Raw genomic sequence first — 25,426 nt, 5'->3', positions numbered from 1 at the left:
GGCTATCTAGGGCTGTGGGGCTGGGCTTGGCGTCGGGTTGGCTCTACGTAAGGGGTCCACCATTTCCTTTCCTTCCCTGAGAGGATGTGGTTCACATGAGGTCCCTGGGAAGCCTGTGATCTCAGTGGACCCCTTGCCAGTGAACAGGGCTCATCACCCATGAGTCCACGGGGGGAATGAACTTGAGGGTATAAATCCACCTGAATGTCAACGGAGCCAAAATGAAGCAAGAAGGCAGTGCAGATGAAAGGGGGCGGGGGAAGGCTGTGTGATTCCTCCCTCCTAAGGCGAAAGGGACCCCTTCATTATTTTCAACAGCTCCTAGCATATCATCACCTCTCTCTTCCCTTAGAATAGAATCACGTGCTGATGGCCCTATACAATCCTTTAATGCTATGCAGTGCTACTTCCCATCCATTTCTACACTTTGTAGCTGGAATTCTTCTATCCTCAGGTATGGCCCAAGATACCCACAGCAGCCACCTTTATTTAAAATCCTATGTCCTTTCAATCCCTGCTAAAAGGACAACCCAATATTGACATACCTTATGTCCTCAAACAGAGCCTACTTTGATTTGAAAAATCGAGGCTAGGCGCAGTGGCTCACACCTGTAATGCCAGCACTTTGGGAGGCCAAGGTGGGCGGATCACCTGAGGTCAGGAGTTCAAGACCATCCTGGCCAACGTGTGAAACCCTGTCTCTACTAAAAATACAAAAATAAGCTGGGCATGATGGCGGGTGCCTGTAATTCCAGCTATTCAGGAGGCTGAGGCAGGAGAATTGCTTGAATCTGGGAGGCAGAGGTTGCAGTGAGCCACGATCGCGCCACTGCACTCCAGCCTGGGTGACAGAGTGAGACTCCGTCTCAAAAACAAAAACAAAAACAACACAACAACAACAAAACAAAACAGAAAAGAAAAATTGAAGTGGCATGACAACAGCAAGAGCACATTCCGTCCCACTCCCTGGTCTGCTCCGTCGGGGAGCTGCAGGAGCTGGTGTGGCCTTGACCCTGTTAGCTGGTCCCCCACTCCCGCCCTCTAACCTCACTATCTAGAGAGCAGCATTTCGGTGATAACTGCTAAGAAGAGGAAGAGGCAGGTGGAAGGTTTTGTGCCATGGACTCAGAAAAGTGAACAGAAGACAGTGGCTCCTTCAAGGAAGAACGTGTGCCAAGGTGAGGGTTTGGAATCAAATGGCCAAGAGCCATGATTACGGCAGACATGACGCCCTTCCCCAGGGAGGGGAGCTGCCGGAGGTGGCTGGCAGGGGAAGAGCTGACAGCCCACGTGGGGTGCACGTGGACAGCATCCACTGGGTCTGCCCGGGGAGCCTGGGTTTGCTCAACTCCCTCCGGGGCACTGCTCTGAGCCAAGGGCACTGGAGTCGTGGCTATTCGGGCATCCCTTACTAAAAGGATTCGGCGTAGGGGTCAGAAGCTTACCTGAGTATTCCAGATATGGACGCACTTGTCGAAGGATCCGCTGGCCAAGTACTTCCCATCAGGGCTGAAAGCTACGCTGTAGACAGGCTCCTGATGCTTCGTGAGCGTGTGGGTGCAGACGCCTCGCTCTATGTCCCACAGTCGCACCGTAGAATCAAACGAAGCACTAGCAAGGTGGGAGAGAAAGCAAAATCATGTACACACGGTGGTTTCAAACAGTTCTCCATAACGTGTATCAGATCTCCAGGAGTTGTTTTTCCCAACTTTTATGTTTCAAACGATAATCAACTAAAAAGCTTTTTGTCTTCTACAACGTAACTACTTACAAGTATTAAAAACAAAGCCATAGTCATTAAACAGAAAAAAAGCTTTAATGGTCTTATTAGGGAAACAGTTTGATACCTACATTTGTTTCTACACCTTTTTTTTTTTTTTGAGATGAGGTCTTACTGTGTTGCCCAGGCTGGAGTGCAGTGGCGTGATCATTACTCACTGCAGCCTCGAACTCCTGGGCTCAAGCGATCCTCCCGCCTCAGCATCAGCAGAGAAGCTGCAACCATAGGTCCACGCCCGGCTAATTTTTATTTTTTTATTTTTTGTAGAGACGGGGTTTCACTATGTTGCCCAGGCTGGTCTTGAACCTCTGGGCTCAAGAGATCCTGCTGCCTCACCCTACCAAACTGTTGGGATTCCAGGTGTAAGCCACTGCGCCAAGCCCTGTTTCTAAGTTTTCTATAGACGTAAATGGTAAATATTTTTGTAGAATATCTACTAAGTTTCCTAAAATGCCCCTACAATTTAAAACATGACATCTATTATTACCAACTCAATTAATACAGATAGCAAATGAAGCGAATAAACATTGAAAAAACTTTCTAGGCCAGGTACAGTAGATCGTGCCTGTAATCCTAGTGCTTTGGGAGGCCAAGGTGGGAGGGTCACTTGAAGCCAGGAGTTCAAGACCAGCCTGGGTAACATAGGGAGGCCCTGTCTCTAAAAAGAAAATTTTAATCAAACAAGAATTAAAATACAATCACATCCGCATAGGTAATCACATTATTGAAAGCTGCAAATTTTAGTTATTTTCAAATTTAAAACAGTAATATCTATCACAAAGCTATTGTCTGGCTTTCTTTCTTTCAACAGTGACCCACTAGGTACTGGGATGCCCCTTTTATACTTGCTGACTAAAAGGATAATTTATGCTCCTAATAGTACCACGTGACGCAAAAGCACCTTCTGAGTCATCACAAAACGATTCGAGTGTATAGTACTATATCACAGTAATTTGAGTGGATTTTACGACAATTACTTGAAATATAAGAATTACGGCCTATGTGTTCTTTGTTTTTTTCGTTCCATCTCTCAGTGGATGCAGGAATTCCATCCTGTCCTCTCTAAGAGATGACCTTAATTCGAGCACCGTCAACCGGAGTTGGTGCTGCCTGGCTTGCTGTCCCTCAACTGTGGCTCTGCAGTCATGTTGGGTGGCTTTTTTCTTCTTCTTTTTTTTTTCTGAGACATGGTCTTGCTCTGTCACCCAGGCTGGAGTGCAGTGGTGTGATCACCGCGCACTGCAGCCTCAATCTCCTGGGCTCAAGCCATCCTCCTGCCTCAGCCTCCTGAGTAGCTGGGACTACAGGCACACGCCACCACACCTGGCTAAGTTTTTGTAGAGATGGGGTTTCACCATGTTGCCCAGGCTGATCTTGAACTCTTGGGCTCAAGCCATCGTCCTGCCTTGGCCTCCCAGAGTGCTGAGATTATAGGCGTAAGCCACTGCCTGACTTAAAACCATCCCTACCTCAAAGGCAGGTGTTACTCAATAATTGTGTCCTGGCCCCTTCAAAGTGAGCTACCACTTTGCTTCCTCTGAAGGGCTTCAACACACGTGCATGGACGCGCTTTAGCAAAATTTCCCGGTGTCTCTGTGTAACACAGAGCTGTGCCGGCTGTGTTGCCTGCCCTTACCTTGCCAACATGATGTTGGAGTTTGGGTTGCTGGTGGCGGGCCCAGTGGGGCTCCACTTGATGGTGTAGATCTCTTTATTGTGAGCCTGAAGATCATGGATGCACACCTCCTGTTTCATGCTCCAGATCTACAGAACACACCAGCCGCAATATGAGCAAAAGCCGTTCCTGCATCCAGGAACGATGTGGAATCATTCCTCCCGGGGGCGCACATGGGGCCCACGGCAGGGTGGAGGGTGCACAGTGGTGAGAAAGGCTGCAGGGAGGCTGCGATTCTCAGTGGGACCATGACTGAGAAATCGTAGTTCAGAAGGTGGTCAGTAATAAATAATCCTCATGTAAGAGTGACCGTGAGACTGGCGTCAAGTGCCCGGAGTTGTCTGGGATTAAATAGCCCACCCCTTGCCATGCTGACTCTACCTTCAATGTCATGTCATCCGAGCAGGACGCCAGCAACATTCCAGAAGGATCCCATTTGATGGCGTTGACCTCGTTCTGAAAGAGAGCAGAAGAGTCTGAAAACGACATCAGGGCCTGTGAGTAGATGAGGTCGCCTTCCAGCAGGGGGCAGCAGCGCGCCACCGTCGCTGCAGAAGGTCTTCGGCTTCAGCCTGACATCAAAGGGCACAGCCCAACCAGTCATCTAGTTTCCTCTTTTTCTCACTTTGCCTCTTTCATTTATATAAAACCACAGCCCTATACCACACATCACCAGCCACTCTCATCCATACTTCATCAAGAAAAAAACCTTCCCTGCTAGGAAGGAAGGTAAGTGAAGAAATCACATACCATAAAACGCAGCAAATAAAACCAGTAAAACCAGTTACTTCTTAAATTGGCTTTGAAAATCACTTTCCTATGCACTTTTCTTTTTCAGACAGGGTCTCACTCTTGCCTCCCGGGCTGGAGTGCAGTGGCAGGATCACAGGTCCTTGCAGCATGAACTTCTTGAACTCAAGCAATCCTCTTGCCTCAGCCTCCCAAGTAGCTGGGACTACAGGCAGGCACCACCATGCCTTTTTTTTTTTTTTTTTTTGATTTTTGCCCAAGCTGGTCTTGATCTCTTGGGCTCAAGCGATCCTCCCACCTCGACCTCCCAAAGTGCTGGGATTACAGGCATGAGCCACCATGCCAGGCCTCTTATGCACTTTTAATGCAACAGTTCCTCCCGTGTCCACACCCATTAGAAGGTATTTCTCTCCTGCGGGTGAGTGGAGGTGGAGGGAGGGGTAAACATGAGAAGTGAACCCTCACCTACTATGGAGTTCAAGCGGGGTAAGGGCTGATCCAGGTGGAAGATGGGCGACCCAAATGCACACACAGGCAGGCACACATGTGCAACGCAAGTGAGAGGCAAATGCTGAGTGGCACAAACACACATGGCACAGGCAAAATCCTGGCTGGGGGCTCGTGATTGGCACAGCCAGGTAGCGAAAAGCACAGGCTCAGGACACCTGGGGACCACGAGGCTAAACCCCGGAGGATAAAGGTGAATGAATGTACCCAGGGGCCAAGGGAGACGGGGACACTGCCGGGACAGGCATGTATAAAAGAACCACCTGCGGCAAAGGCTCAGCTGGGGAACAGCCTACCCAGGAGAAATGAGGGGACATGGCGTACCAGCTTGGGGCTCCCTCAGGGGTGACTATTGGGCCCCCCATATGTCCAGTCCAGTCCCACCATGTGACACCTGCTGTCCCGGCCTAACAATTAACTAATTTCACACTCATAATGAATTTTCTAAACTTCATACTCCTAAGGGCTCCGGTTTGGATTAATTGTATGGTCAGGTTGCTTTCTAAGAACATGGAGTTTTGAAGGGTGTGAAGTGGACAGTGACGAGGCCACATCTGTGTTCCATGAGGCACAGGTGGCCCAGGAAAGGGAGAAGCAAGAAGTCTGGGGGCCCAGGAGCAGACTGCTGCGAGAGCCCGGGAGGGTGGAGGGGGCCGACTGGAGAGGGGCTGAGGGGTGTGAGTGCGCACACGCATAGGTGTCTGAGTGTGAATGTGTATGCAAGGCCAGCAAGGGTGGCTCTGACTGCAGCTGTTCAGAGGAAAACTCATGGGCCCAGGAATGTAGAGCTGGTCACCATGGGCTGTCCCTAGCCAAGCCCATGCAAAGGAACAAATAACTTCCTGGGAGCGGATCCCTAGCTCTGCAATGCAAGCCCCGGTTCCTGGGCCGCCTCCAGAGCCAGCTCATGGGTCTCCACTCAACCCCACTGAGCTGGAGCTTTGTTCAGGGCCATCGGCCACATTAAGACCCACTTAAAGGGCCAAGGCCTGTGCTGGTGGCAAGGTCCCGGGCAGGACACCTGGGAACCGCAGATAGTGTGTACAGCTCTATTAAAAACTTGTGGGTTAGAGGAGAATTCAGTTTAGACCGGGAGAAGAGAGTCAGTTTGGAGCCAAACAGATGTTAACAGGACGATAGCTACCTGTGCTCTAAAAGTGCCTTCCTTTGGGACAGGGACCCCTGGGCCGGGGGTGGGGAGAGGCGGGCATTAGGGGAATGAGGACACGGGAATTTACATCAGTTAAGTTAGTGGCGCGACGGCAAATCTCCAGGGACTGTGACCATCCTCTGCTGCTTTAATAAGGGACCCCCCCCCCACTGCCCCACCGCGGAGATATTCTGGGTGCTGGTGAGAGAAAGGCAAGATGCCATGGTCCCAGCATTGATGCACTCTGCATTTTCTGGGAGAGGCAGACACGCAGGCCAGCAGCTACTGCCAGGGCTGTGGCGTTCATGTGGGCAGTAGAAGCTCAGGGGGTGCCGTGAATCCTCCCCAGGGCGTGCAGAGGATACGTGAACGGGCCTGGAGACTGGGAGGATTCTGTTTTGGACCCAGAGCTGCTGTGAGGGTCTAAGGCAGGGAGCATTCAGGCAGGGCTCAGCGCGGGGCAAGGTGCTTGGCTGCACGTGTTTTTAGGAGGACAGAGGCACAGGGAGTTTTTGCACACTAGCCCAGGAGGTTGAGGCTAGTAAATGGGTTTACCAGCAGACGGGAAACTGCAGAAGGTTAGAGACCATAGACATTGGCTAATCTGAGGGAGATTTGGTGAAAGACCGGGAAGCGCCTCAGAGGCCACACTAAGGAATTTGCTAAGTCAGCTGTTGTTCACATTGTTGTTCCCTGCTGTATAATGGATTTGTCAGCCTCTGCTTGCCTTTAGGATTTTCTCTGTCATTGATTCTGGCGTTTGATGACCATGTGCCTAGGTGAATATGGTCTATTCTGTTTGTGTGGTTCTGTTTATATTTGTTCTGCTTGAAATTTGCTGAGCTTCTTGGATTAAATGTTGATGTTTTCCACCAAATTTAGGAAAACTTGGCCGTTACTGCCTCAAATGATTTTTCTGTTCCATTCTTTCTTCTCTCCCCATCACGCATATAGGTTTAGGGTCCCTGATATTGTTCTATAAGCCATTAAGCCTTTATGCATTTTTTCGATCTTTTATCTGTTCTTCAAATTGGCCAATTTCTATGCCCTCTAACCTTACTTCCGCAATCTCCCATCTGCTGGTAAATCCACTGATGTGGTTTAGGATCGGTGTCCCCACCCAACTTCAGGTGGAATTGTCATCCCCGATGCAGAGGTGGGGCCTGGCGGGAGGTGTGTCTGGATCATGGGGGCAGATCCCTCGTGGCTTGCTGTCTTCGTGAGTTTTTGTCCTTTAAAAGTATGTGACACCCCCCCCACTCCTCCCACCTGTTGCCCCTGCTCTGGCCATGTGAGATGCCTGCTCCTGCTTCACCTCCTGCCATGGCTGGAAGCTTCCTGAAGCCTCCCCAGAAGCAGATGCTGCCATGCTTCCTGTAGAGCCTGAGGAACTGTGAGCCAGTGAAACCTCCTGTCTTATCAATTACCCAGTCTCAGGTATTTCTTTAGAGCAATGAGAGAATTGAGAACTGCCTAATACACCCACCTATTAAGACTTTCATTTCAGACATTATATTTCTCAGTTCTCAACTTCTTTTTTTTTTTTTTTTTTTTTTAAAGAGACAGGGTCTTGCTCTGTTGCCTAGGCTGGAGTGCAGTGGTGCTACTGTAACTCACTGCAGCCTTCAACTCCTGGGATGTGACTACAGGTGTGCATCACCATACACAGCTACTTTTTAAAATTTTTGGTAGAGACAGAGTCTTGCTATGTTGCCCAGGCTGGCCTCAAACTCCTGGCCTCAAGCAATCCTCTGGCCTCAGACTCCCAAAGTGCTGGGATTATAGGCATAAGCCACCACACTTAGTCTCCATTTGTTTTTTAATGACATTTTTTTTTCTATTCACTGCAGATGTGCCCCGTCTATTCATTTATTATGAGCATCGTTTCCTTGATGTCCTCTACATGTTTCTCATAGCTACCTTAAAGGCTTTGTTGCCAAATCCACCATCTAGGTCATTTCTGAGTGAACTGTTCTCACTGCCAACCCCAATCTGAGTCAATCCAACCACCATGGTTACCATGGGGTAACCATGACAGCTCAAATAGCCAAGGGGCGCATTAGAGCTGGTCTGCTGCTGCAGTATCTTTTAATTCTAGGCACACAAGAATCGGCTCCCACATCACATTCTCACGAACTCGAGACCAGTGACAAGAGCTCTCACTTACTGTGTGTCCCTGGAAGGTTTTGACTGGGCGGTCACAGCCGAGCCTGCACACATGGATACACATGTCTGTGCTACAGGAGGCAAAGGTCGTGTTGTTCTGCCAGTCCACATCAAGGGCGGGGGCTGCATTAGGGAGGGAGGACATCTGGAGTTATTCACTGTGTGCACAGCTCCATGGATTTACAACAATGAACAGCACAGTCAAGAAGCCTCTTTAGTTTACTTATTTATTTATTCTAGAGACAGGGCCTGCTCTGTCACCCGGGCTGGAGTGCAGTGGTGCGATCATGGCTCAATGCAGCCTAGAATTCCTGGGCTCAAGGGATCCACCCACCTCAGCCTCCCGAATAGCGCACGCCATCACGCCTGGCTAATTTAATTTTTTTTTTTTTTTTGTAGAGACGAGTTCTTGCTATATTGCCCAGGATGGCCTTGAACTCCTGACTTCAAACTATCTACCCGCCTCGGCCTCCCAAAGTGTTAGGGTTATAGGTGTGAGCCATTGCACCCAGCCAAGAAGCCCCATTTAGTAACATGATAAAAACGTCTCAAGCGTGAACACAGTCTCTTTCTAAGACCTTAAAGACCCTCTCCTGCCACGCTGGCAGGGATGACAAGATGTCCTGGGAGAGAGGCTCCGTGACACTTCTTGCACCCCACGGCCTGCAGAATCTCCCGCTCCCATGGCAGTTAAGAAGGGCAGGTGAGAGGGCCGCCCTGCCTGCTCTGTACCTTGCTGCTTCCAGCAGCATCTCTGCAGTGAGCTCATTTGATTTGATTTTGGACAGAAAGAAGAAAAAAGGAGAGGAAAGATTTCATGTCCTATGTTCAAGACACCTCAATATGAAAAAAACTCTCCCGTAACACATTAAGACATCTCCTTGACTAGGGGATAATTAGAGTCAATAAAAACCCCTTTGGGATGAAATGGGACGCACACTTCAGGGCCTGTGACCAACACCCTCTCTGACTTTGGGCCTTTCTCAGGTCCAGGTGGTTCAGGATCACAAAGACAGAACAACGGGGAGCTGACCTCCCCTTGTAGTTTAGTTACAGCTATGGGTCTCATTCTCTACCTTCTGATTTATTTTCTAGGATGGCAGCTGGGAATCCAACAACTTCCCAATGTACCAAAATGGCCAGGGTACTGGTTAAAAGCCAGGCCCTGGTTCTGTCCTCAGAGCGTCTGACTCCACAGGCCAGACCATGCCCTGAGAGGCACTGGAAGCACAGGTGACAGCAAAGGCGCTGAAGTCCTAGCAAATGGACCTCATTCCTCGTTCTGCCTCTTTACTGACGTACAGCTGCAGGCTGACAGCTTCCTGGAGTCTCAGCTACAGATGTGGATGTTGCAAGTAGCCCCAGACAAGGGGGAGTGAGCCGAGGCATCTCAGGGGATCAGCAGTGCCCGGGACAGGCAGTGCGCTGGAGATGTGGAAGTCCCCACGGTGGGGGCCACCGTGCACTCTCATCCTCTTCTGTTTCTGGGGAAGCGTGGCTTCAACTGCTCACTCCTGTCCTCTAGCAGAGAGTGGGTCTGCGGCTGGGAGTGAGCATCTGTTCCACCTCCTCTCAGGCGTCCACGGACTGCAGGGGTCACCCGCCTTCCTAGGGACCAGCAATGGTGCTGCGCTCAGGTCTCCGGTCTCTTTCCACTGCGGGGGCCACACCAGCAGATCATGTTCCCTGGGCTTCTTCCCACCTCATGCCAGAGAACTGATGAGCAGCAGCAAAGGCCATGCGATGCCGAGACAGAAGGGCACAGGGGAAGAGGCAGCTTCTCTGGGGATCTCTTCCCTTCCCCTGAAGGTCCTGAGCGACCCCACCCTCTTATTAAGGATCATCATGAGGCTTCTTGTGTGGAGAGGACCTCCACAATCAGCCCTGTGTCCAGAACCCCAACTATCAAAGGGAATGACTTAGGGATGTGAAAAGCACTGTGCTCCAATTACATGTGAAATGAAGGGAAGGGCCCTCCCTTCCCAGGTTCATGCTAATTTAAGGGGGTAATGTCTTATGGGGCAAGAAGCTTGGGGCTTCGAGAGCTAGTCGTCCGATTCTGACCACCTCTCGTAACCCTGCGCTTCCCATGCAAGCCCACGGAAGTTACTTTTAGCTACTGAGTGGGCTCCATGATGCCCCCAGGAGAGGAGGCAGCAGGGTTAGGGCAACTCTACAAGTGTGCCCAGCCAAGAACTCTCATTGGTTTTCCTAGATACTATGGTCCATTCTGTTATTTGCCAAGTTATGTTCTCCAAGGTAGCTGTAAACACTGAATTAGCCAATAATGAAGCATTGCTTCTAGGGGAAAGAGAGGGTTAGCTTCTGCCAGACTCTGGCCACCATCTCCTTACCAATCGACCAATATAGAAACTTATCTCATGTGAGTATTTTTATTTTTTTTTCTTGGAGATGAAGTCTTGCCGTTGCCTGGGCTAGAGTGCAGTGGCACAATCATAGCTTGCTGCAGTCTCGAACTCCTGGGCTCAAGCAATCCTCCTGCCTCAGTCTCTCGAGTAGCTGGGACTATACATGTGTGCCACCACGCCCAGTTATTTTTTTTTGAGACAGGATCTCACTCTGTCACCCAAGCTGGGGTGCAGTGGCACAATCTTGGCTCACTGTACCCTCCATCTCCTGGGCTCAGGTGATTCTCCCACCTCAGCCTCCCTAGTAGCTGGGACGACAGGTGCACGCCACCAAGCCCGGCTCATTTTTTCAAAGATGTTTTTGGCAGAGATGGGGTTTTGGTGTGTTGCCCTGCCTGGTCTCAAACTCCTGGGCTCAAGTGATTCTCCCACCTTGGCCTCCCAAAGTGCTGGGATTACAGGCATGAGCCAATGCACCCAGCCACGTGTGCTTCTTAAAGGCAATCAGCACTGGAAGAATCCAGCTTTCTCTGAGTACTAACCATCAATTGCCCCTACTCTTCCTTGGTCTTCAAATAAGAGGTGCAAGCCTCCATGTGTTTATCCTCCTTAAGCACAGGGACCCCATTCGCTTCCCCATCCAGCTCCCCCCGCAGGCGGAAGGTGTGGGTGGGAGGACGCGGGTGTCAGCAATGGTCTTTTCCACATCTGAGATCATCTCTTCTGTTCCATCCCCAGCAGCATGTTTCATGACAGCCCCACGGTTCTTGACGCATTTTCTTGGTTCTCGTTTACAACATCGCCTGAGCTAAACAGCAAACGTCTGGTCCAGCCTCTGCATTTGGGCATGTGATTAATATACCTGGAAATGTGACAATCTGGCGAGCGGTCCAAGAGATGGCGACCAGCATCTGATGACTCCTCCATCTAAAGCAAGCTGGTTCAACCCGCGGTCCAGGATGGCTTTGAATGTGGCCCAACACAAATCTGTAAACTCTCTTAAAACATTAAGAGTTGTTTTCTTTTTTTTTTTTTAGTGTTAGTGTATTTTATGTGTGGCCCAAGACAATTCTTCTTTCAATGTGGCCCAGGGAAACCAAAAGATTGGACATTCCTGGTCTAAAAAGAGACTCCCCATGCTCAGGTGGTTAGCCCCACTCTGAGTCGGCTCCTGCAGCCACGATGCTTGGAACCACGTGGGTGAATGGCCGGTAACACGGCTGAGCTACGCTGGGGGCCTCTGCGCCCTCCCTCCCATACATAGGCCAGTTTGCTTCAATAGCCCTCATTCTGCTGGGCCCAGCCAGACATCCCTTTTGAAATACTAAGAGATTTACAGGAAGCTGCAAAGGTAACAGAGAGGTCCTGTGTCTCTTTCACCCAGGTTCTCCTGAGGGTTACACTTTGCGTAGCTGTAGCATTGTATCGACGCTGGCAAGTTGACACTGGTGCAATGTGCCTGTAGGATGCTGTCATTTTATCTTATGGGTAGATGTGTATTGCTGCAATTGAGACCGAGAAGTGTTCTGTCGCCACTAAGATCTCCCTCAGCTACTGTATCGGCACACAACCTCCTCACATGCTTCCTCAACTCCCACACTGCTGACGGGTCCCAGGTTTCTATCATTTTAGCATCATGAGAACATTACATAAATGAAAGCACAGAGCATGCAACTTTTTGAGACTGGCTTTTGTCACTCAGCAAAATGCCCTTGAGATCTCTCCTGGCTGTCGTGCATCAATAGCTCATTCCTTTCTGCGGCCGAGTTTCACTCCACCACGAGGCTCTGAGCTAAGGCTTCCTGCCGACGGTGACCAAGGGTGCCCCCATGAGGTGTTACTGGGGAAAAGCTAGGGGGGCAAGGCAATGTCTCCTATCGCCCCACTAAACACCAAACCTGCCAAGGCCACAGAAACGCGTTCCTCACAGCTCTTCCCAGCTGCGTTTCACCTGGAAGAGCAAGCTTCTTTCTCTTCATTTTGAACGTTCTCTAACACACTAACTGACACCAAAAAGAGAGCAAGTAACGCTTAGATACGTCTGACCTGCCGACGGGAACTGGGTCTACATCATGGCCAGCCAGATTACAGGTGAGAAGCTCACGTAATTCAGAACAATGCGGTTTGTGGTCTTCTTGGGTCAGCTGGGTAGAAAACCCTTCCATAGGGCCTGGGGACACTTTGGGAAAGATTATTTTCTGCTGAAATACTTTACAGATGAATTCTTAAGATACAAGTGTTAGAGGAACCTTATTGATGTTTACCTCGGGCATATTTTTCTCTGAAAAACAGAAGCCAGAGCTTTCTGCATTAGACATCCCTGCCTCACCCCCCGGGGTCTGCGTGTCTGGTATTCTAGGGCTGTGAACCTGTCATAGCATCCTTCCTGCCTACAAAGGTAGGTTTTGGCACTTAAGCCAAACGTGACGGAACTCCATTACGAAGGGTATTCTCACTAGCCACCTGCTTTGATTTGCAGTCTAGAGCACAGAGTAGCAAGTGTCTGGCATGGAGATGACACACAGATCACAGGCTGTAGGTGGAGTTGCCAGGGAAAGATGGAATGGGTACGGGGTTTCCCTTTGGGGTAAAGAACACTTTCTGGAGGACCGAGTACACGTGCTACCTGCATTGGGAGCCTTTTGTCTCTAATATGCTCAGCACCTTCATCAACAGTGTTCAATTAAAGCAACAGCAGTAACAAATTTCACTGGCAACCCTGAGAGGTGTGTTTGGTGTGGGTCCCAAGCTGTGCAGGAGTGGCTCTCCCTCTCCAGGGCAGCAGAGCAGAAACAGCGTCCTGAGTCTCCCTCACTCTCTGAGCTGCCTGTATGAGGAGTCCCTGCTGAAGTACTGCATGGAATATAACAGACGTGGGTGCCTATGCATCTGACACAATTGCGCCTCGACAGGACCTTCGGTTCACGGTCTTGTTTCCTGCAGGGCCCATGTCCCCTGCCTGGAGACCTCCCCAGGTGCCGATGGCTGTTCTGTCTTGGATGGTCGTTGGGGTTAGCCCTCCCATTCAGAACATCATTTAAGCACCCCAAGCTGCATGACAAGAAAGACACGCAGATCTCCTCCTGGACAAAGCCCCAGGGACAGCTGATAGAATAGTTAACTTTCGTCCCACATATTTAGGGATTCCTACAAGACGGATCAGACATTTGCCCTTACGGGAAGTGGCACCTACCCACTTCTGTCCACTCTAAGCCAGTCTAAAGACTTCCAATAGTCTATTAGCTCTGCAGGTGGCCATCTGTCTTTGTTTTAAGAGGCCACGACTAACATCAGGACTGAGTTACACAGAGGAGGGAGCTGGAAAAGAAAATGAAGAATCATTTTGGAAGACTGAGGTGGGCAGATCACTTGAGGTCAGGAGTTTGAGACCAGCCTGGCCAACATGGCGAAACCCCGTCTCTACTAAAAATACAAAAATTAGCTGGGCGTGGTGGTACATGCCTGTAATCCCAGCTACTCGGGAGGCTGAGGCGGGAGAATTGCTTGAGCATGGGAGGCAGAGGCTGCAATGAGCTGAGATCGCAGCACTGCACTCCAACCTGGGTGACAGAGTAAAACTCTGTCTCCAAACAAACAAACAAACAAACAAAACAAAACAACCCACGAAGAATCAGGTGGGAATCTGGAAAATCGGAATCTCTACAGACTCCAGAGCCCTGGGCTACCGCATGTGGCCTGGCCTGGCTCCAGTGCACAAAGGGATGTAGTTGGGTCCAGAGCAGCGGCCACACATCTGTGTAGGAAGGTGCTAACACCACAGGCCCGAGGCTGATCTCCCTACAGAGGCTTGCTTGCAAGGCCGGCCCTTGGCTAGCGACTGAGAATTTAGATTTCTGGAGAGTTCCCACCCTTCCCTAACAGACGCAAGCGGCTCACTCTGCTAACACTTGTTTGTGCAAACAGTGTGTTTATGCTGTGCCCCTGCTTTCCTTCTGGGGGTCTGCAGTTTTGGCTTGTACTAGGCACTGGCTGCTTACACGGCCAACCCCCAGTAAAAACTCTGGGCACTGAGACTCTATGGAGCTTCCCTGGTATAAAACACTTCACAGGCATAGTTACGACTTATTCCTGGAATTCAGCATGGCCTGTGAGAGTCCACTGGGAGAGAAGCCTTCGAAGCTCTGGATTTGGCCGTGTGCACCGTTTCCCTTTGCTAATGTTACACTAAATTCTTGTGCTGTTAGAAATCTTAGCTGTGAGTATATTGAGTCCTGGGGGTCCTCGCAGCAAACCACCAGTCCTGGGAGTGGTTTCAGGGAGCCCCCAAAACAGCATCCCTTTAGAACAGCAAGAGAAAGGAGCCTGCACTGCTTCTGTGGCTGGCTCACTGCTGTGTTTCAGAGCTCTGAGCAGGTGGGTGCCGAGGTCATCTCTATCTTGCAAACCTTAAGAGCAATCAATGCTTGCCACAAAATGGGTCTCCTTCTGACCAGTGAGGCCCCCTGGGCTCCATACTCTGTGCATTCAGTTACTTTAAGGGGGTATTTCAGGATCTCATTCTGTCACCTAGGCTAGAATACAGTGGTGCAATCACAGCTCACTGCAACCTTCGTTTCCTGGCTCAAGCCATCCTCCTGCCTCAGCCTCCTGGGTAGCTAAGACTAGAGGTGTGTGCCACAGCACCCGACTAATGTTTTATATTTTTTGTAGAAACGGGGTCTTGCTTTGTCGTCCAGGCTGGTCTAGAACCCCTGGGCTCAAGTGACCCTCCTGTCTCAGCCTTCCAAAGTGCTGGAATTACAGGCATCAGCCACAGTGCCCAGCCTAATTTTGAATTATTATTATTATTAGTTTTTGAGACAGGGTCTGGCTCTGCCGCCCAGGATGGAGTGCAGTGGCGCAATCTTGGCTCACCGCAAACTCCATCTCCTGGGCTCAAGCCATCCTCCTACCTCAACCTCCCGAGTGGCTGGCACTACAGGTGTGGACCACCATGCCTGGCTAATTATTGTATTTTTTGTAGTGATGGGTTTCGCCATGTTGCCCAGGCTGGTCCTGAACTCCTGAGCTCATGCAATCCACCTGCTTCGGCTTCCCAAAGTGCTGGGATTACAGGCATAAGCCACTGGGCTCGACCTGAATTATTATTTTTGAATTACAAAAAAACAAACAACAACAACAACAAAAAACTCACCCGAATGAAAAGGAAACTGCTGTTTGGCTTCTCCTGTGTGGGCATCCCAAATTATTGTCGTCTGTGTTCCGCAAACAAAGGAAAAAGTTAGTAACTATTCTCGCAAAGTTTTCTCTGGAAACATTTATCATACAAGCAAAGACAGTGAGCCCTTCTCCTTATAAACCGGCACTGTCCAATAGAGATAGAGAGTGAGCCTTATGGGCTAGTTTCAGTTTTCTGGGATCCACATTAAAAAGAAAGAAACTGGTAAAATTCATTAGCAATCTATTATATTTAACTCCAATATGCCCCCAAATATTACCATTTCAACATGTAATCAGTATCAAAACCTTACTGGGATATTTGCCTTCTTTTTCTCCCATACGACATCATTAAAGTACAGCATGTTTTAAACTTAGCAATCCGGATGGCCACATTTGATGAACCTATCAGCCACATATGCTGGCATCTCCCTTAAACTCATTTACGCCTGAGGTTGCAATTTTTTGAATTTTTGCAATCAGACCTTGGCGATGACCCTGAGCAGTAGGATATAAATAACTCCCACATGCTCAGCATTCCGATAATGGAACCTAGGCATAAATGGGTTTAAGGACAGAGCATCCCTAACCAATACTTGCAAGAACTACCAAAATTGGTAGGAATTCCTCCTCATCCCCAAATGCAGAAAACTGTTGAAAAACCTGGAACAAAGCATCTCCAGAGATCTTTGTGGCATTTGTTCCAAGTGAAGGGCTGCAGAGATGAGCATTTCTGAAAATGCCTCTGCCCATCCCTCCATGAACTGGGGACACTAGACATGGCAGAGCCATTGGCCTGCACTGGGGCCAGGCACCAATGTATTGGTCTAACAGTAAGTAGAAAGGTTGAGTTCTCCCTTGGAAAGCAAAGGAAATCATGAATTTTTATGAATTTACTGATGCTAGGAAGATACTTAAGAGAACCAGCTCAATGAATAGCATTGAAGTTACGTCTTCATCAACTGGAATTTTCAACTTAATTGGAAACTTTACACCTCTCTGTTACTGACGCTCAGTCAAGATGTCAAGATTTTGCTTTAAGAAGAAAGAGTTCTATTTTGTGTTGACTGTAGACATTTTCAGAGGAAAGCAAGCAGTGAGTGTCTTTGAAACTTGGTACTCCTGGGTTTGGGGTCAGTTCTAGACCAATTCACATTTCTTTGTTGGGGTATAACTCTTCTTAATTTAGCCATGCAAAAACAAATCTAACACTGCAGAGAATATATAAACTCTTTCACAGTTCTGATACCATTTCACATATTACATCAGCGACTGGTCTCTTAGTTGATGTTTATGTTAAATGTACATTGGACAAAAGAAAACAGTTACGCAAACATTTGAAGAACGTGACATATATTTTAGTCACTCTGTGTTGGTCAACACCAGCACCCCCTAAGTTACATTTTCTCCCTGAGTGTTATGTACAAGGACGTTATTTTCACTCCTGCTGTGGCTGACTTAAGTAATGATGGTGGATCGTACCCAGCCCAAGAGACTAACATAATTCCACATACGCATTTTCACTGATCACACAGTCCATCACCTGGTGGTGTTCAGACTGATAATCAGTGAGAAAAACAATCACGAATGTTAACAGTCTCCAGGTAGGAAGGAGGCCAGGAAACAGCTATTTAGAATTCTACGGAAGTTAAAGGGCAGTAGTTACTGGTGACCAGGGCCTGAGTTCCCATCCCTCTGCACTCTGCACCAGCTGTGTGTCCCTAGGCAAATTAAGAACCCTCTCCAGGCCTCCAGTTCGTCCTCTATAGAATGGCAGTGATCATACTTGTGCCTGCCTCCTATCTTGGCAGTACCGGATGGGTTAATGCATGCAGTAGTGAAGTGCTTGATAAAGAAAAGTGCTGTCATTTTCATGAGTTATTTTAATAACTCAAGCAGCAATTACTGAGAGCCTACTGAATGCACAGCAAAGTGCTGCATATGCATGTTACTTGAATTAGAACATCTTGGCAAAAATCTGATAGTAGCTACATGAGAACGTTTATGTGTCAACCACAGCAACTCAGCTTTTAAAATATCATAAACCAGGCTACTAAGTCTGAAAGGCTTCTTGGCTTAAAAGAGAGAGAGAGCGACTATGAATGGATGATTTGCTGACCTAGTTGTACCCTAGTGCAAGAGTCCGCGAACTTTTTCTGTGAAGGGTCAGGTAGTAGCATTTCAGGCTTTGAGGGCCATCTGGTCTCTCTTGCAATTGCTCGTCTCTGCCATTGTAGCATGAAAGCAACCATGGAGAAGTCTCAACAAAGGGGTGTGGTTGTGTCCCAATACAACTTTATTTAAATTTAAAAAACAGGTGAGGAGCCAGACTTGGCCTGTGTGGGCCACAGTTTGCCAAATGCAATTATTTCATTTAGCAATTTCTCCCAAAGTGGGATGATGTTCAGAGGTCAAGTCTATCATTTTATTTATTATTTATTTATTTATTTATTTATTTAATTTATTTATTTACTTGAGATGAAGTTTTGCTCTTCTTGCCCAGGCTGCAGTGCAATGGCGCAATCTTGGCTCACCGCAACCTCTACCTCCTGGGTTCAAATGATTCCCCTGCCTCAGCCTCCTGAGTAGCTGGGATTACAGGCATGCGCCACCACGCCTGGCTAATTTTGTATTTTTAGTAGAGACGGGGCTTCTCCATGTTGGTCAGGCTGGTCTCGAACTCCCGACCTCAGGCGATCCGCCTGCCGTGGCCTCCCAAAGTGCTGGGATTACAGGCATGAGCCACCATGCCCGGCCAACTCTATCATTTTATAATAACTTTCAGAACTAGAAAGAATAGAAAGCTCTGACTCAGTAAGGTTTTCTTTTGTATTGTTTTGTTTTGAGACAGAGTCTCACTCTTCTTCCAGATCTAGGCTGGAGTGCAGAGGCGCAATCTTGGCTAACTGCAACCTCCTCTTCTTCCCTGGTTCAAGAGTTTCTCGCGCCTCAGTCTCTAAGTAGCTGGGATTACAGGCACCCAACACCATGCCCGGCTAAGTTTTGCATTTTTAGTAGAGACTGGGTTTCACCATGTTGGCCAGGCTGGTCTCGAACTTCAAGACCTAGTAAGTTTTCAAGTTATCCTGAAATCATCACAAAATGCAAAGCTTTGTGGAGGCCCGAGCATCCTCCAGTATTCAGGCATGGTTTCCAGTTGTTGTAGAAACACAAATTCATGTGAAAACACGTCTTTTTTTTTTTTTTTTTCTTTTTTCCCAATTCTAGATAATGCTTCTTTTCCAAAGCCATGACTTAGAATTCCTGCTGAGTCTCGGGAACGCACAACTGTTCCATGAAGGCTGTCTGGGGTCATGACTCCAGCCAGCCTTGTCGCTGGACAAGCGAGGAAAGTGAAATGCAGAGAGGCCGAGGTTGCTGGCTGGATCAGACTCGGGCCCGGGATGGAGTCTGCGTCCCCTTACTCTGCCCTTGGGTTGCCACTCCATTGACGGCTTTTAGATGCACCTGGACTTAACGCCACCGTGTCTCCCTGCAGCCCTGCCCAGGTGCAGAGCAAGTCAATTCTAACCTGGCTCCGTGGGCCATCGGGAGAGCGTGCCCTTGTAGCCAGGCTGCCTGACTCCTGCTCGGAGAAATCTGCAGTCTGCGGTGGGAAGCAGCAGTTTATCAAACGAGGAAAGCCGAAGCCTGAAGAACACACACAGCCTGTGCCACTCGCCCCTCAGTGGGTGAAAGTTCAGGCAGGGCACGCCCCATACCACGTGGCTCCTTCCAGCAGCAACTGACAAATGCAATGTGGAGATTTTCCTCTCTCTACCACTGAACCATGTACCTCAAATAAAGGAAGCTTTGCACAAGGGTCTGCAGAACAGCAGAATGTATTAAGAGATGATGTGTTACAAATGAACAGAAAGATCAAAACCACAAAAACAAAGCCTAAACAAATCATTTTCATTTCTTAAGGGGAAGCACAAAGCCTACGAGTTCCAAGAAACCACGATGTTATTCTGAGATTAAAAATATATAACCATCTATAGATCAAAGGGATGTATTTTCAGCTAATACTCACTTTGTCTACACCAGCACTCAAAATGTAATTCCCCTTTCGGTTCCATTTCAAGGCAAAGATGGGGCCTTTATGTTGGCCTAAGGTGCTGGCCAGGTTACCTGTTAGTAAAAACAAACATGTTGACTTCAATGTCATGGTCTGTTCACTCAAGGGTTAAGTTCGGCAGCTCCTCTTACCCGACCTCAGCACGAGGGACACAGAACTCACCATCTTCCGTCCATATTCTTGCAAAACCGTCATATGAACCTGTAGCCAAGAGTGTTCCATTGGTCTGAGGGCCAGAAAGAGACAAAAACCCACAAAAACAACTTAGGAGCGGCAGCACCGAAGCAGCTCGGAGAGCCTCTCCCAGGATCCCGGTACACTGGAACCATTTGCCACTGTGTGTTCTTTAATGACAGAATTGAAAATACCATGCTGAAAGTTATCGTAAGACCTTGCAGAAAATACAAAGCAGTCGAACTGTGTGCATCCCATGTGTCAATGCACAGAACACCTGGTGCTGAAATCCCAAGGTGGAGAGTCACCTTTCCTGGGCTGCACGTCGTATCTCTCCAGGAGAACTACCTTGGGGCTCCCAGCCTACCTTCCCACCATGAGGCCACAGGCTCATTTTGCTAAGGCATGCGCACATGCAAAGATACGGCTACTGAATACACAGCTCGCTGCCTGCCTAATGCAGCCTTGTTAATAGCTCTCAGAAGCCAAGACTGGCTGGGGGCAGTGGCTCACACCTGTAATCCCAGCACTTTGGGAGGCTGAGGCAGGAGGATCACATTGGGTCAGGAGTGCGAGAGCAGCCTGGTCGACATGGTGAAACCCCATCTCTACTAAAAATACAAAAATTAGCCAGGTGTGGTGGCACGAGCCTGTAATCCCAGCTATTCAGGAAGCTGAGGAAAGAGAATCGCTTGAACCCAGGAGGCAGAAGTTGCAGTGAGCTGAGATCACACCACTGCATTCCAGCCTGGGCAACAGAGCAAGACTCCGTCTCAAAAAAAAAAAAAAAAAAAAAAAAAGAAGCCAAGAACACCTCTCTGGCAGCCCATCAGAGTGGGGGCTGAGCACACGGGACCACCTGCCTCCTATGTCTGCATGGGCTCCATCGCTGCAGCCCCTGCCTGGTGGCTGGCCGATTTTACCAATTTCAAAGTGCCCAGGGGATGGAAGATGCTTACATTCCAGTCCAGTGAGGTGACATCTTTGTTACTCGGGACGTCATGGCCCCCTTCTCGTATACAGTGCCTCAACACGAGCTGGGTGGAGCCCCCGTTGCTATTCTCATTTAGGTTCCATATCCTTGCAGTTGAGTCTCCGGATCTGCAGAATAAAAACACAGGAGCCTCTGGTGTTTGGTTCAAATGGGGTAAGAAGCTCTCCACAGCTTGCTCTCTGGCCAGAGGGCATCTTCAGCACGTGCTCTTCTGTCTTTTTCATCCCTCTGGATCCCTGTTTCCCTCTTTGCCATCTTTGCATTTGGTAATTTAAATGCCGTTGTGTTCCTCACTACTGCATGCAGAAAACGACTTGGAACTACGGCTTCTCCACAATATGAGACACGTAGAGAAGTGGCTCATAGAGCCACCCATTCCTCGGTTTGCCCACACACTGGGGTAAGAAGGGGAGTGTGTGTTCCTTAAGGCAGAACTCTAGAGAAGAGTGAGCAGCTCACATCTCCCATCTCCCCAACTCTGGAGCGCCCCCATCCTGACATCCTTACCCAGAGGCTAGCAAATCACTGACAGGATTCCAGGCACAAATGAACACCTCAGACTCATGGCCCCGAAGGACTGTGGCTTTGCTGGATGGAATCTCAACCTCTCCATCTATTTCCATTGGCTTCGCGTGATTATCTGTCACAAGAAACACAAAGAGACAAGTGGCTTACCAATACAAGAGAAACACAGTTAAAGGGCGCTTTTGTTTCCAGAAACATTTTTTTTATGTACTAAGTAATACTACCTCTGATGATTCTTTTTTTTTTCTTTTTGAGACGGAATCTTGCTCTGTCGCCCAGGCTGGAGTGCAGTGGCACGATCTTGACTCACTGCAACCTCCACCTCCCAGGTTTAAGCAATTCTCATGCCTCAGCGTCTCAAAGCAGCTGGGATTACAGGCATGTGCCACCACACCAGGCTAAGTTTTGTATTTTTAGTAGAGGCGGAGTTTCACCATGTTGCCAGGGTTGGTCTCAAACTCCTGGCCTCAAGTGATCCACCTGTCCCAGCCTCCCAAAATGCTGGAATTACAGGCGTCAGCCACCACGCCTGGCCTACCTCTGATGACTGTAACAAAATCGTGGCTTTAGTGCAATTTAGTAAATATTTTAGGTTTCTTTATATTTTGACAGTCTCTAAATTTCATTGAGGAATAAAAACAGTTTGCTAAGTGCAGTGGCTCACACCTAAAATCCCAGTGCCTCAGGAGGCTGAGGAGGGAGGACTGCTTCAGACTAGGAGTTCAACAGCAGCCTGGGCAACATAGCAAGACCCCATCTCTATAAAAACAAAAACAACAAGAAATTAGCCAGGCATGGTGGTGCCTGTAGTCCCAGCTACTCAGGAGGCCGAGGTGGGAGGATCACTTGAGCCCAAGAGGTTGAGGCTGTAGTGAGCTATGATCGTGCCACTGCACCCCAGCCTGGGTGACAGTTATTCTTTATAACTGGGGCCAGCTAACTACAGCCCATGATCCAAACCTAGTCCCTGGCTGCTTCTGCATAAATAAAGTGTGACTGGCACACAGCCACTCCCCATGTTTTCAAATTGTCTATGGCTACTGTTATGGGCTAAACTATGTCTCTCTAAAATTCATATCTTGAAGCCCCAATTTCCAGGGGCCTCAGAATGTGGCTATATTTGGAGATGGGGCTTTTGAAAAGGTGAGCAGGGTAAAAGGAGGTCACACGGGTGGGCCCTAACCCAATGGGACTGGTGTCCTTATGAGAAGAGGAGATCAGGACACTGACACAACCAGAGGAACGAGCACGTGAAGACATGGAGAGAAGACAGTCTCTACAAGCCAAGGAGAGAGGCCTCGCAAAGGAACCAGCCCTGCCCACACCTCGATCTTGGTCCTCCAGCCTCCAGAACTGTGAGAGCTAATTCTTAAACAGCCTGGTGTGTGGCCTTTTGTTACGGCAGCCTGAGCTGACTCTCACAGCTGTTTTTGCACTCTGACAGACTTCAGCAGCTGTGACAGAGACTGCATGACCCTCAAAGCCTGGGACATTTACTGTCTGTCCCTGTAAAGAAAGTTTACTGGCCCCTGGTTTATGCTCCTGAGAAAGCAGCAATATAGCCTGATCATCAAACAATTAGCCATGGTTAACAGTTTCCCAATACGGTGAGGAACTGAGCATGCTTTGTCATGTCTTTCGTAAAGGTGCTCTGATGGAAAACCCGGGAAACAGAAGCAATGTGATCTTAGGTTACGTGTCACTGAGTAGGAGTGCTGTTTATGTAAAAAAATAAGAAAACGCCTGGTGGTCCTGCTTGGCTCGAGAAGCCTGATACAAAAGATTCAAACAACAATGGGACTCTTCAATGTTGGTGTTTCTTCCATGCTCTGAAAGTGTCATCTGGCTGGAAGAGAGGAAAAACATCTTTCTGCATGTGGCAGACCCACTGTCCCTGGCGATGGCAAGAGGGAAACTGGCATCTTAGCCAGCCACGCAGTGGCAGGGGGCCTGGTAACTCCAGGCAGGCGTGACAGCCAGCATTTTCATTCTTATCAAAATGCGGCCTTCCAATGCTCCTGTCTCCATAGATTGGGCTGTGGGTCAGGCACAAGATGCAGGGTTTGAGAAGGGGGTTGGGGTGGCTGTTCCAGAATTTCAACCAGGGTGAACTGGCAACATGCACAGAGGAGGAGGGCCAGACTCTTCTTTTCCTGCCCCACAATTGTGGACCTTATCAATAGAAGGCTGGTGAGAGGTCTTTTCCTTTTACCTGAGGCAGGTGGCCTTTCTGTCACCCTATTGCAATAGAAACGTTATTAACAATCTGTGAACCTTCCATTAAATGCTGGATCTGCTTCTCCAAGAAGTTTTTAGCTGGTGCCTGTGGATGGTAACTTGTCACAGGGCTTGGCTCGGGCTGCAGCCTCATCAGAGGCAGCCGGCTGGCTCTCTACACACCAGGAAGTTGTGGAGCCAAGACGTACCAGGTAAGACAGCAACGTCATAGTCAGCTCGATCTTCAACGACTGCTGGGCTGCATGGCTGCTCTGAGGGCAACAACTTTCAAATAAGGAAGAACACACATACATACACTACACCATGCACAGGTGTGTGTGCGTGCACACACATGCACGCACACACACACATGCACATACACTACACCATGCACAGGTGTGCGTGCACGCGCGCACACAAACACGTGCACACACGCACATGCGCACACACGCACGCACACGCACACATACACGCACACATGCACATGCATGCATACACGTGCACACAGACACAGGCACATACACATGCAGACATGCAGATATACACATGTACAACATACATATGCACACATGCATACCTGCACATGCGAGTGCACGCGCACACACGGTGCACCATGCACGGCGTATATGCTCGCTCTGAACTTGCACCCTGAAGTGGCGTCCCTACGGGTGTATAGAGCAGTATGTCTAAGTGGAGCAGGTTCTCTGCATAGAATTTTGGGCTCTCTGTCTGACTGGCCACATACTCACAGGCAATCACCTAACAGGGACTGATGTCCTGGGGTTTTCCAAAAACCAAATAAGCCTATGCCGAGTGTCTGGGGCCCAGTGCCCTTGGCAGGAACTGCAAGCTCAATAATTATACCATAATTTGGCCAAAACCCCTCAACATGGAAGGCTGGAGGCTGAGACTAAAGGTGTGCATGAATGAAACACTTTTGTTTATCACGGGCAATAATCACGTGTTACATCAGAGTTCTCAGATTAGCAGCGCAGCACGATTTCCTAAAGTTGAAGATGAGGGTAAAGAAGGTCAGGTCCAAGGGTTGTGATGGACAAAATGGAACGGGAAGTTCTTCCGGCCAGATCGTAAGCAAACACTAGAGAGCAGCTTCTAAGACATTTATAGCAGGCAGGTTTTTAAGAAGGCATTTGGATTTGCCCAAGAAGAAAACAGTGAACCCAGAGAGGCCCACCGAACTCCCAGAGCCCCTGCACTCACTGACTGAATGTGCTCTGTTCTCTTCCCCATTCACCGTGGCCTCTCTGTTCTTCGATGGATTTTGCTGGGAAACGCCGGCTGAGGTCGTGGTGGCTGCTGTCGATGCTGCCGTGGCCGCAGCTGCTGCCGCCGCCGCACTGGCTTGCTGCTGAGCGAGCTTCTCTCGGAATGCCTGCTGCCGCGTCTGCACCACGTCGGGCATCACGGCGTCTATCAGTGACAGGGACTCTATGGGGCGGCCGTCGAACACTGTGCCATCCTGGGGGAAGCAAGCCAAGGTACAGCTGTCAGCTCACGTGGGTGAGGGCTCTGGGAATGGCCTCTGCTCTCTGGGCAGGAGAAGCACAGGGAAGTGGGGCGTAAACAGCTGGCTCCCAGCAACCGGGGGGCCACAGGGGAAGCGGCATGGACCCGGAGTCTGGGGTGAAGGGATCCCATGGTGGGCAAGGGGTAGGGAAGGGGACACGACAAACTGTTGGTAAGAACTAAGTGTGATGGTTGTTCTGAGTGTCAAACCCAATTGGGGCATTGAGGACAAAAAGGCCATTTATTCTTGACAGAAAGTGCTATCCCTGATGGCACGCTTCTCAACGTGGCGGGGGAGGGGGGGTGACTGTGACTCCTTGGGGGGCATTAGGCAAC

At 49.2% G+C, this 25,426-nt stretch overlaps 1 protein-coding gene across 7 annotated transcripts in view; it reads right to left on the bottom strand.

The window, feature by feature from the left end:
- Positions 1 to 25,426, bottom strand: part of TBL1X (transducin beta like 1 X-linked) — a 256,356-nt gene that overhangs the window by 6,648 nt on the left and 224,282 nt on the right. For 6 of the 7 annotated variants that reach the window (XM_054544325.2, XM_054544321.1, XM_054544323.2 and 3 more), the window contains 10 exons: positions 24,785 to 25,043; positions 21,329 to 21,461; positions 20,787 to 20,928; positions 19,816 to 19,879; positions 19,609 to 19,706; positions 15,553 to 15,613; positions 8,030 to 8,151; positions 3,837 to 3,911; positions 3,417 to 3,544; positions 1,446 to 1,611 (listed from right to left, as the gene is read on the bottom strand). In XM_054544325.2, coding sequence (XP_054400300.1) covers positions 1,446 to 1,611; positions 3,417 to 3,544; positions 3,837 to 3,911; positions 8,030 to 8,151; positions 15,553 to 15,613; positions 19,609 to 19,706; positions 19,816 to 19,879; positions 20,787 to 20,928; positions 21,329 to 21,461; positions 24,785 to 24,986 — 1,191 coding nt within the window. In that variant the 5' untranslated portion in view covers positions 24,987 to 25,043. Of the gene's footprint in view, positions 1 to 1,445; positions 1,612 to 3,416; positions 3,545 to 3,836; positions 3,912 to 8,029; positions 8,152 to 15,552; positions 15,614 to 19,608; positions 19,707 to 19,815; positions 19,880 to 20,786; positions 20,929 to 21,328; positions 21,462 to 24,784; positions 25,044 to 25,426 lie in introns of those variants that run through there. The other variant, XM_063721105.1, reaches the window with a different exon arrangement.

The sequence above is a fragment of the Pongo abelii genome, chromosome X (assembly GCF_028885655.2).
Source record: "Pongo abelii isolate AG06213 chromosome X, NHGRI_mPonAbe1-v2.0_pri, whole genome shotgun sequence".
Lineage (NCBI taxonomy): Eukaryota > Metazoa > Chordata > Mammalia > Primates > Hominidae > Pongo > Pongo abelii.
The sequence above is the reverse complement of the archived record's forward strand: the minus strand, read 5'-3'. Positions and strand labels throughout refer to the sequence as shown.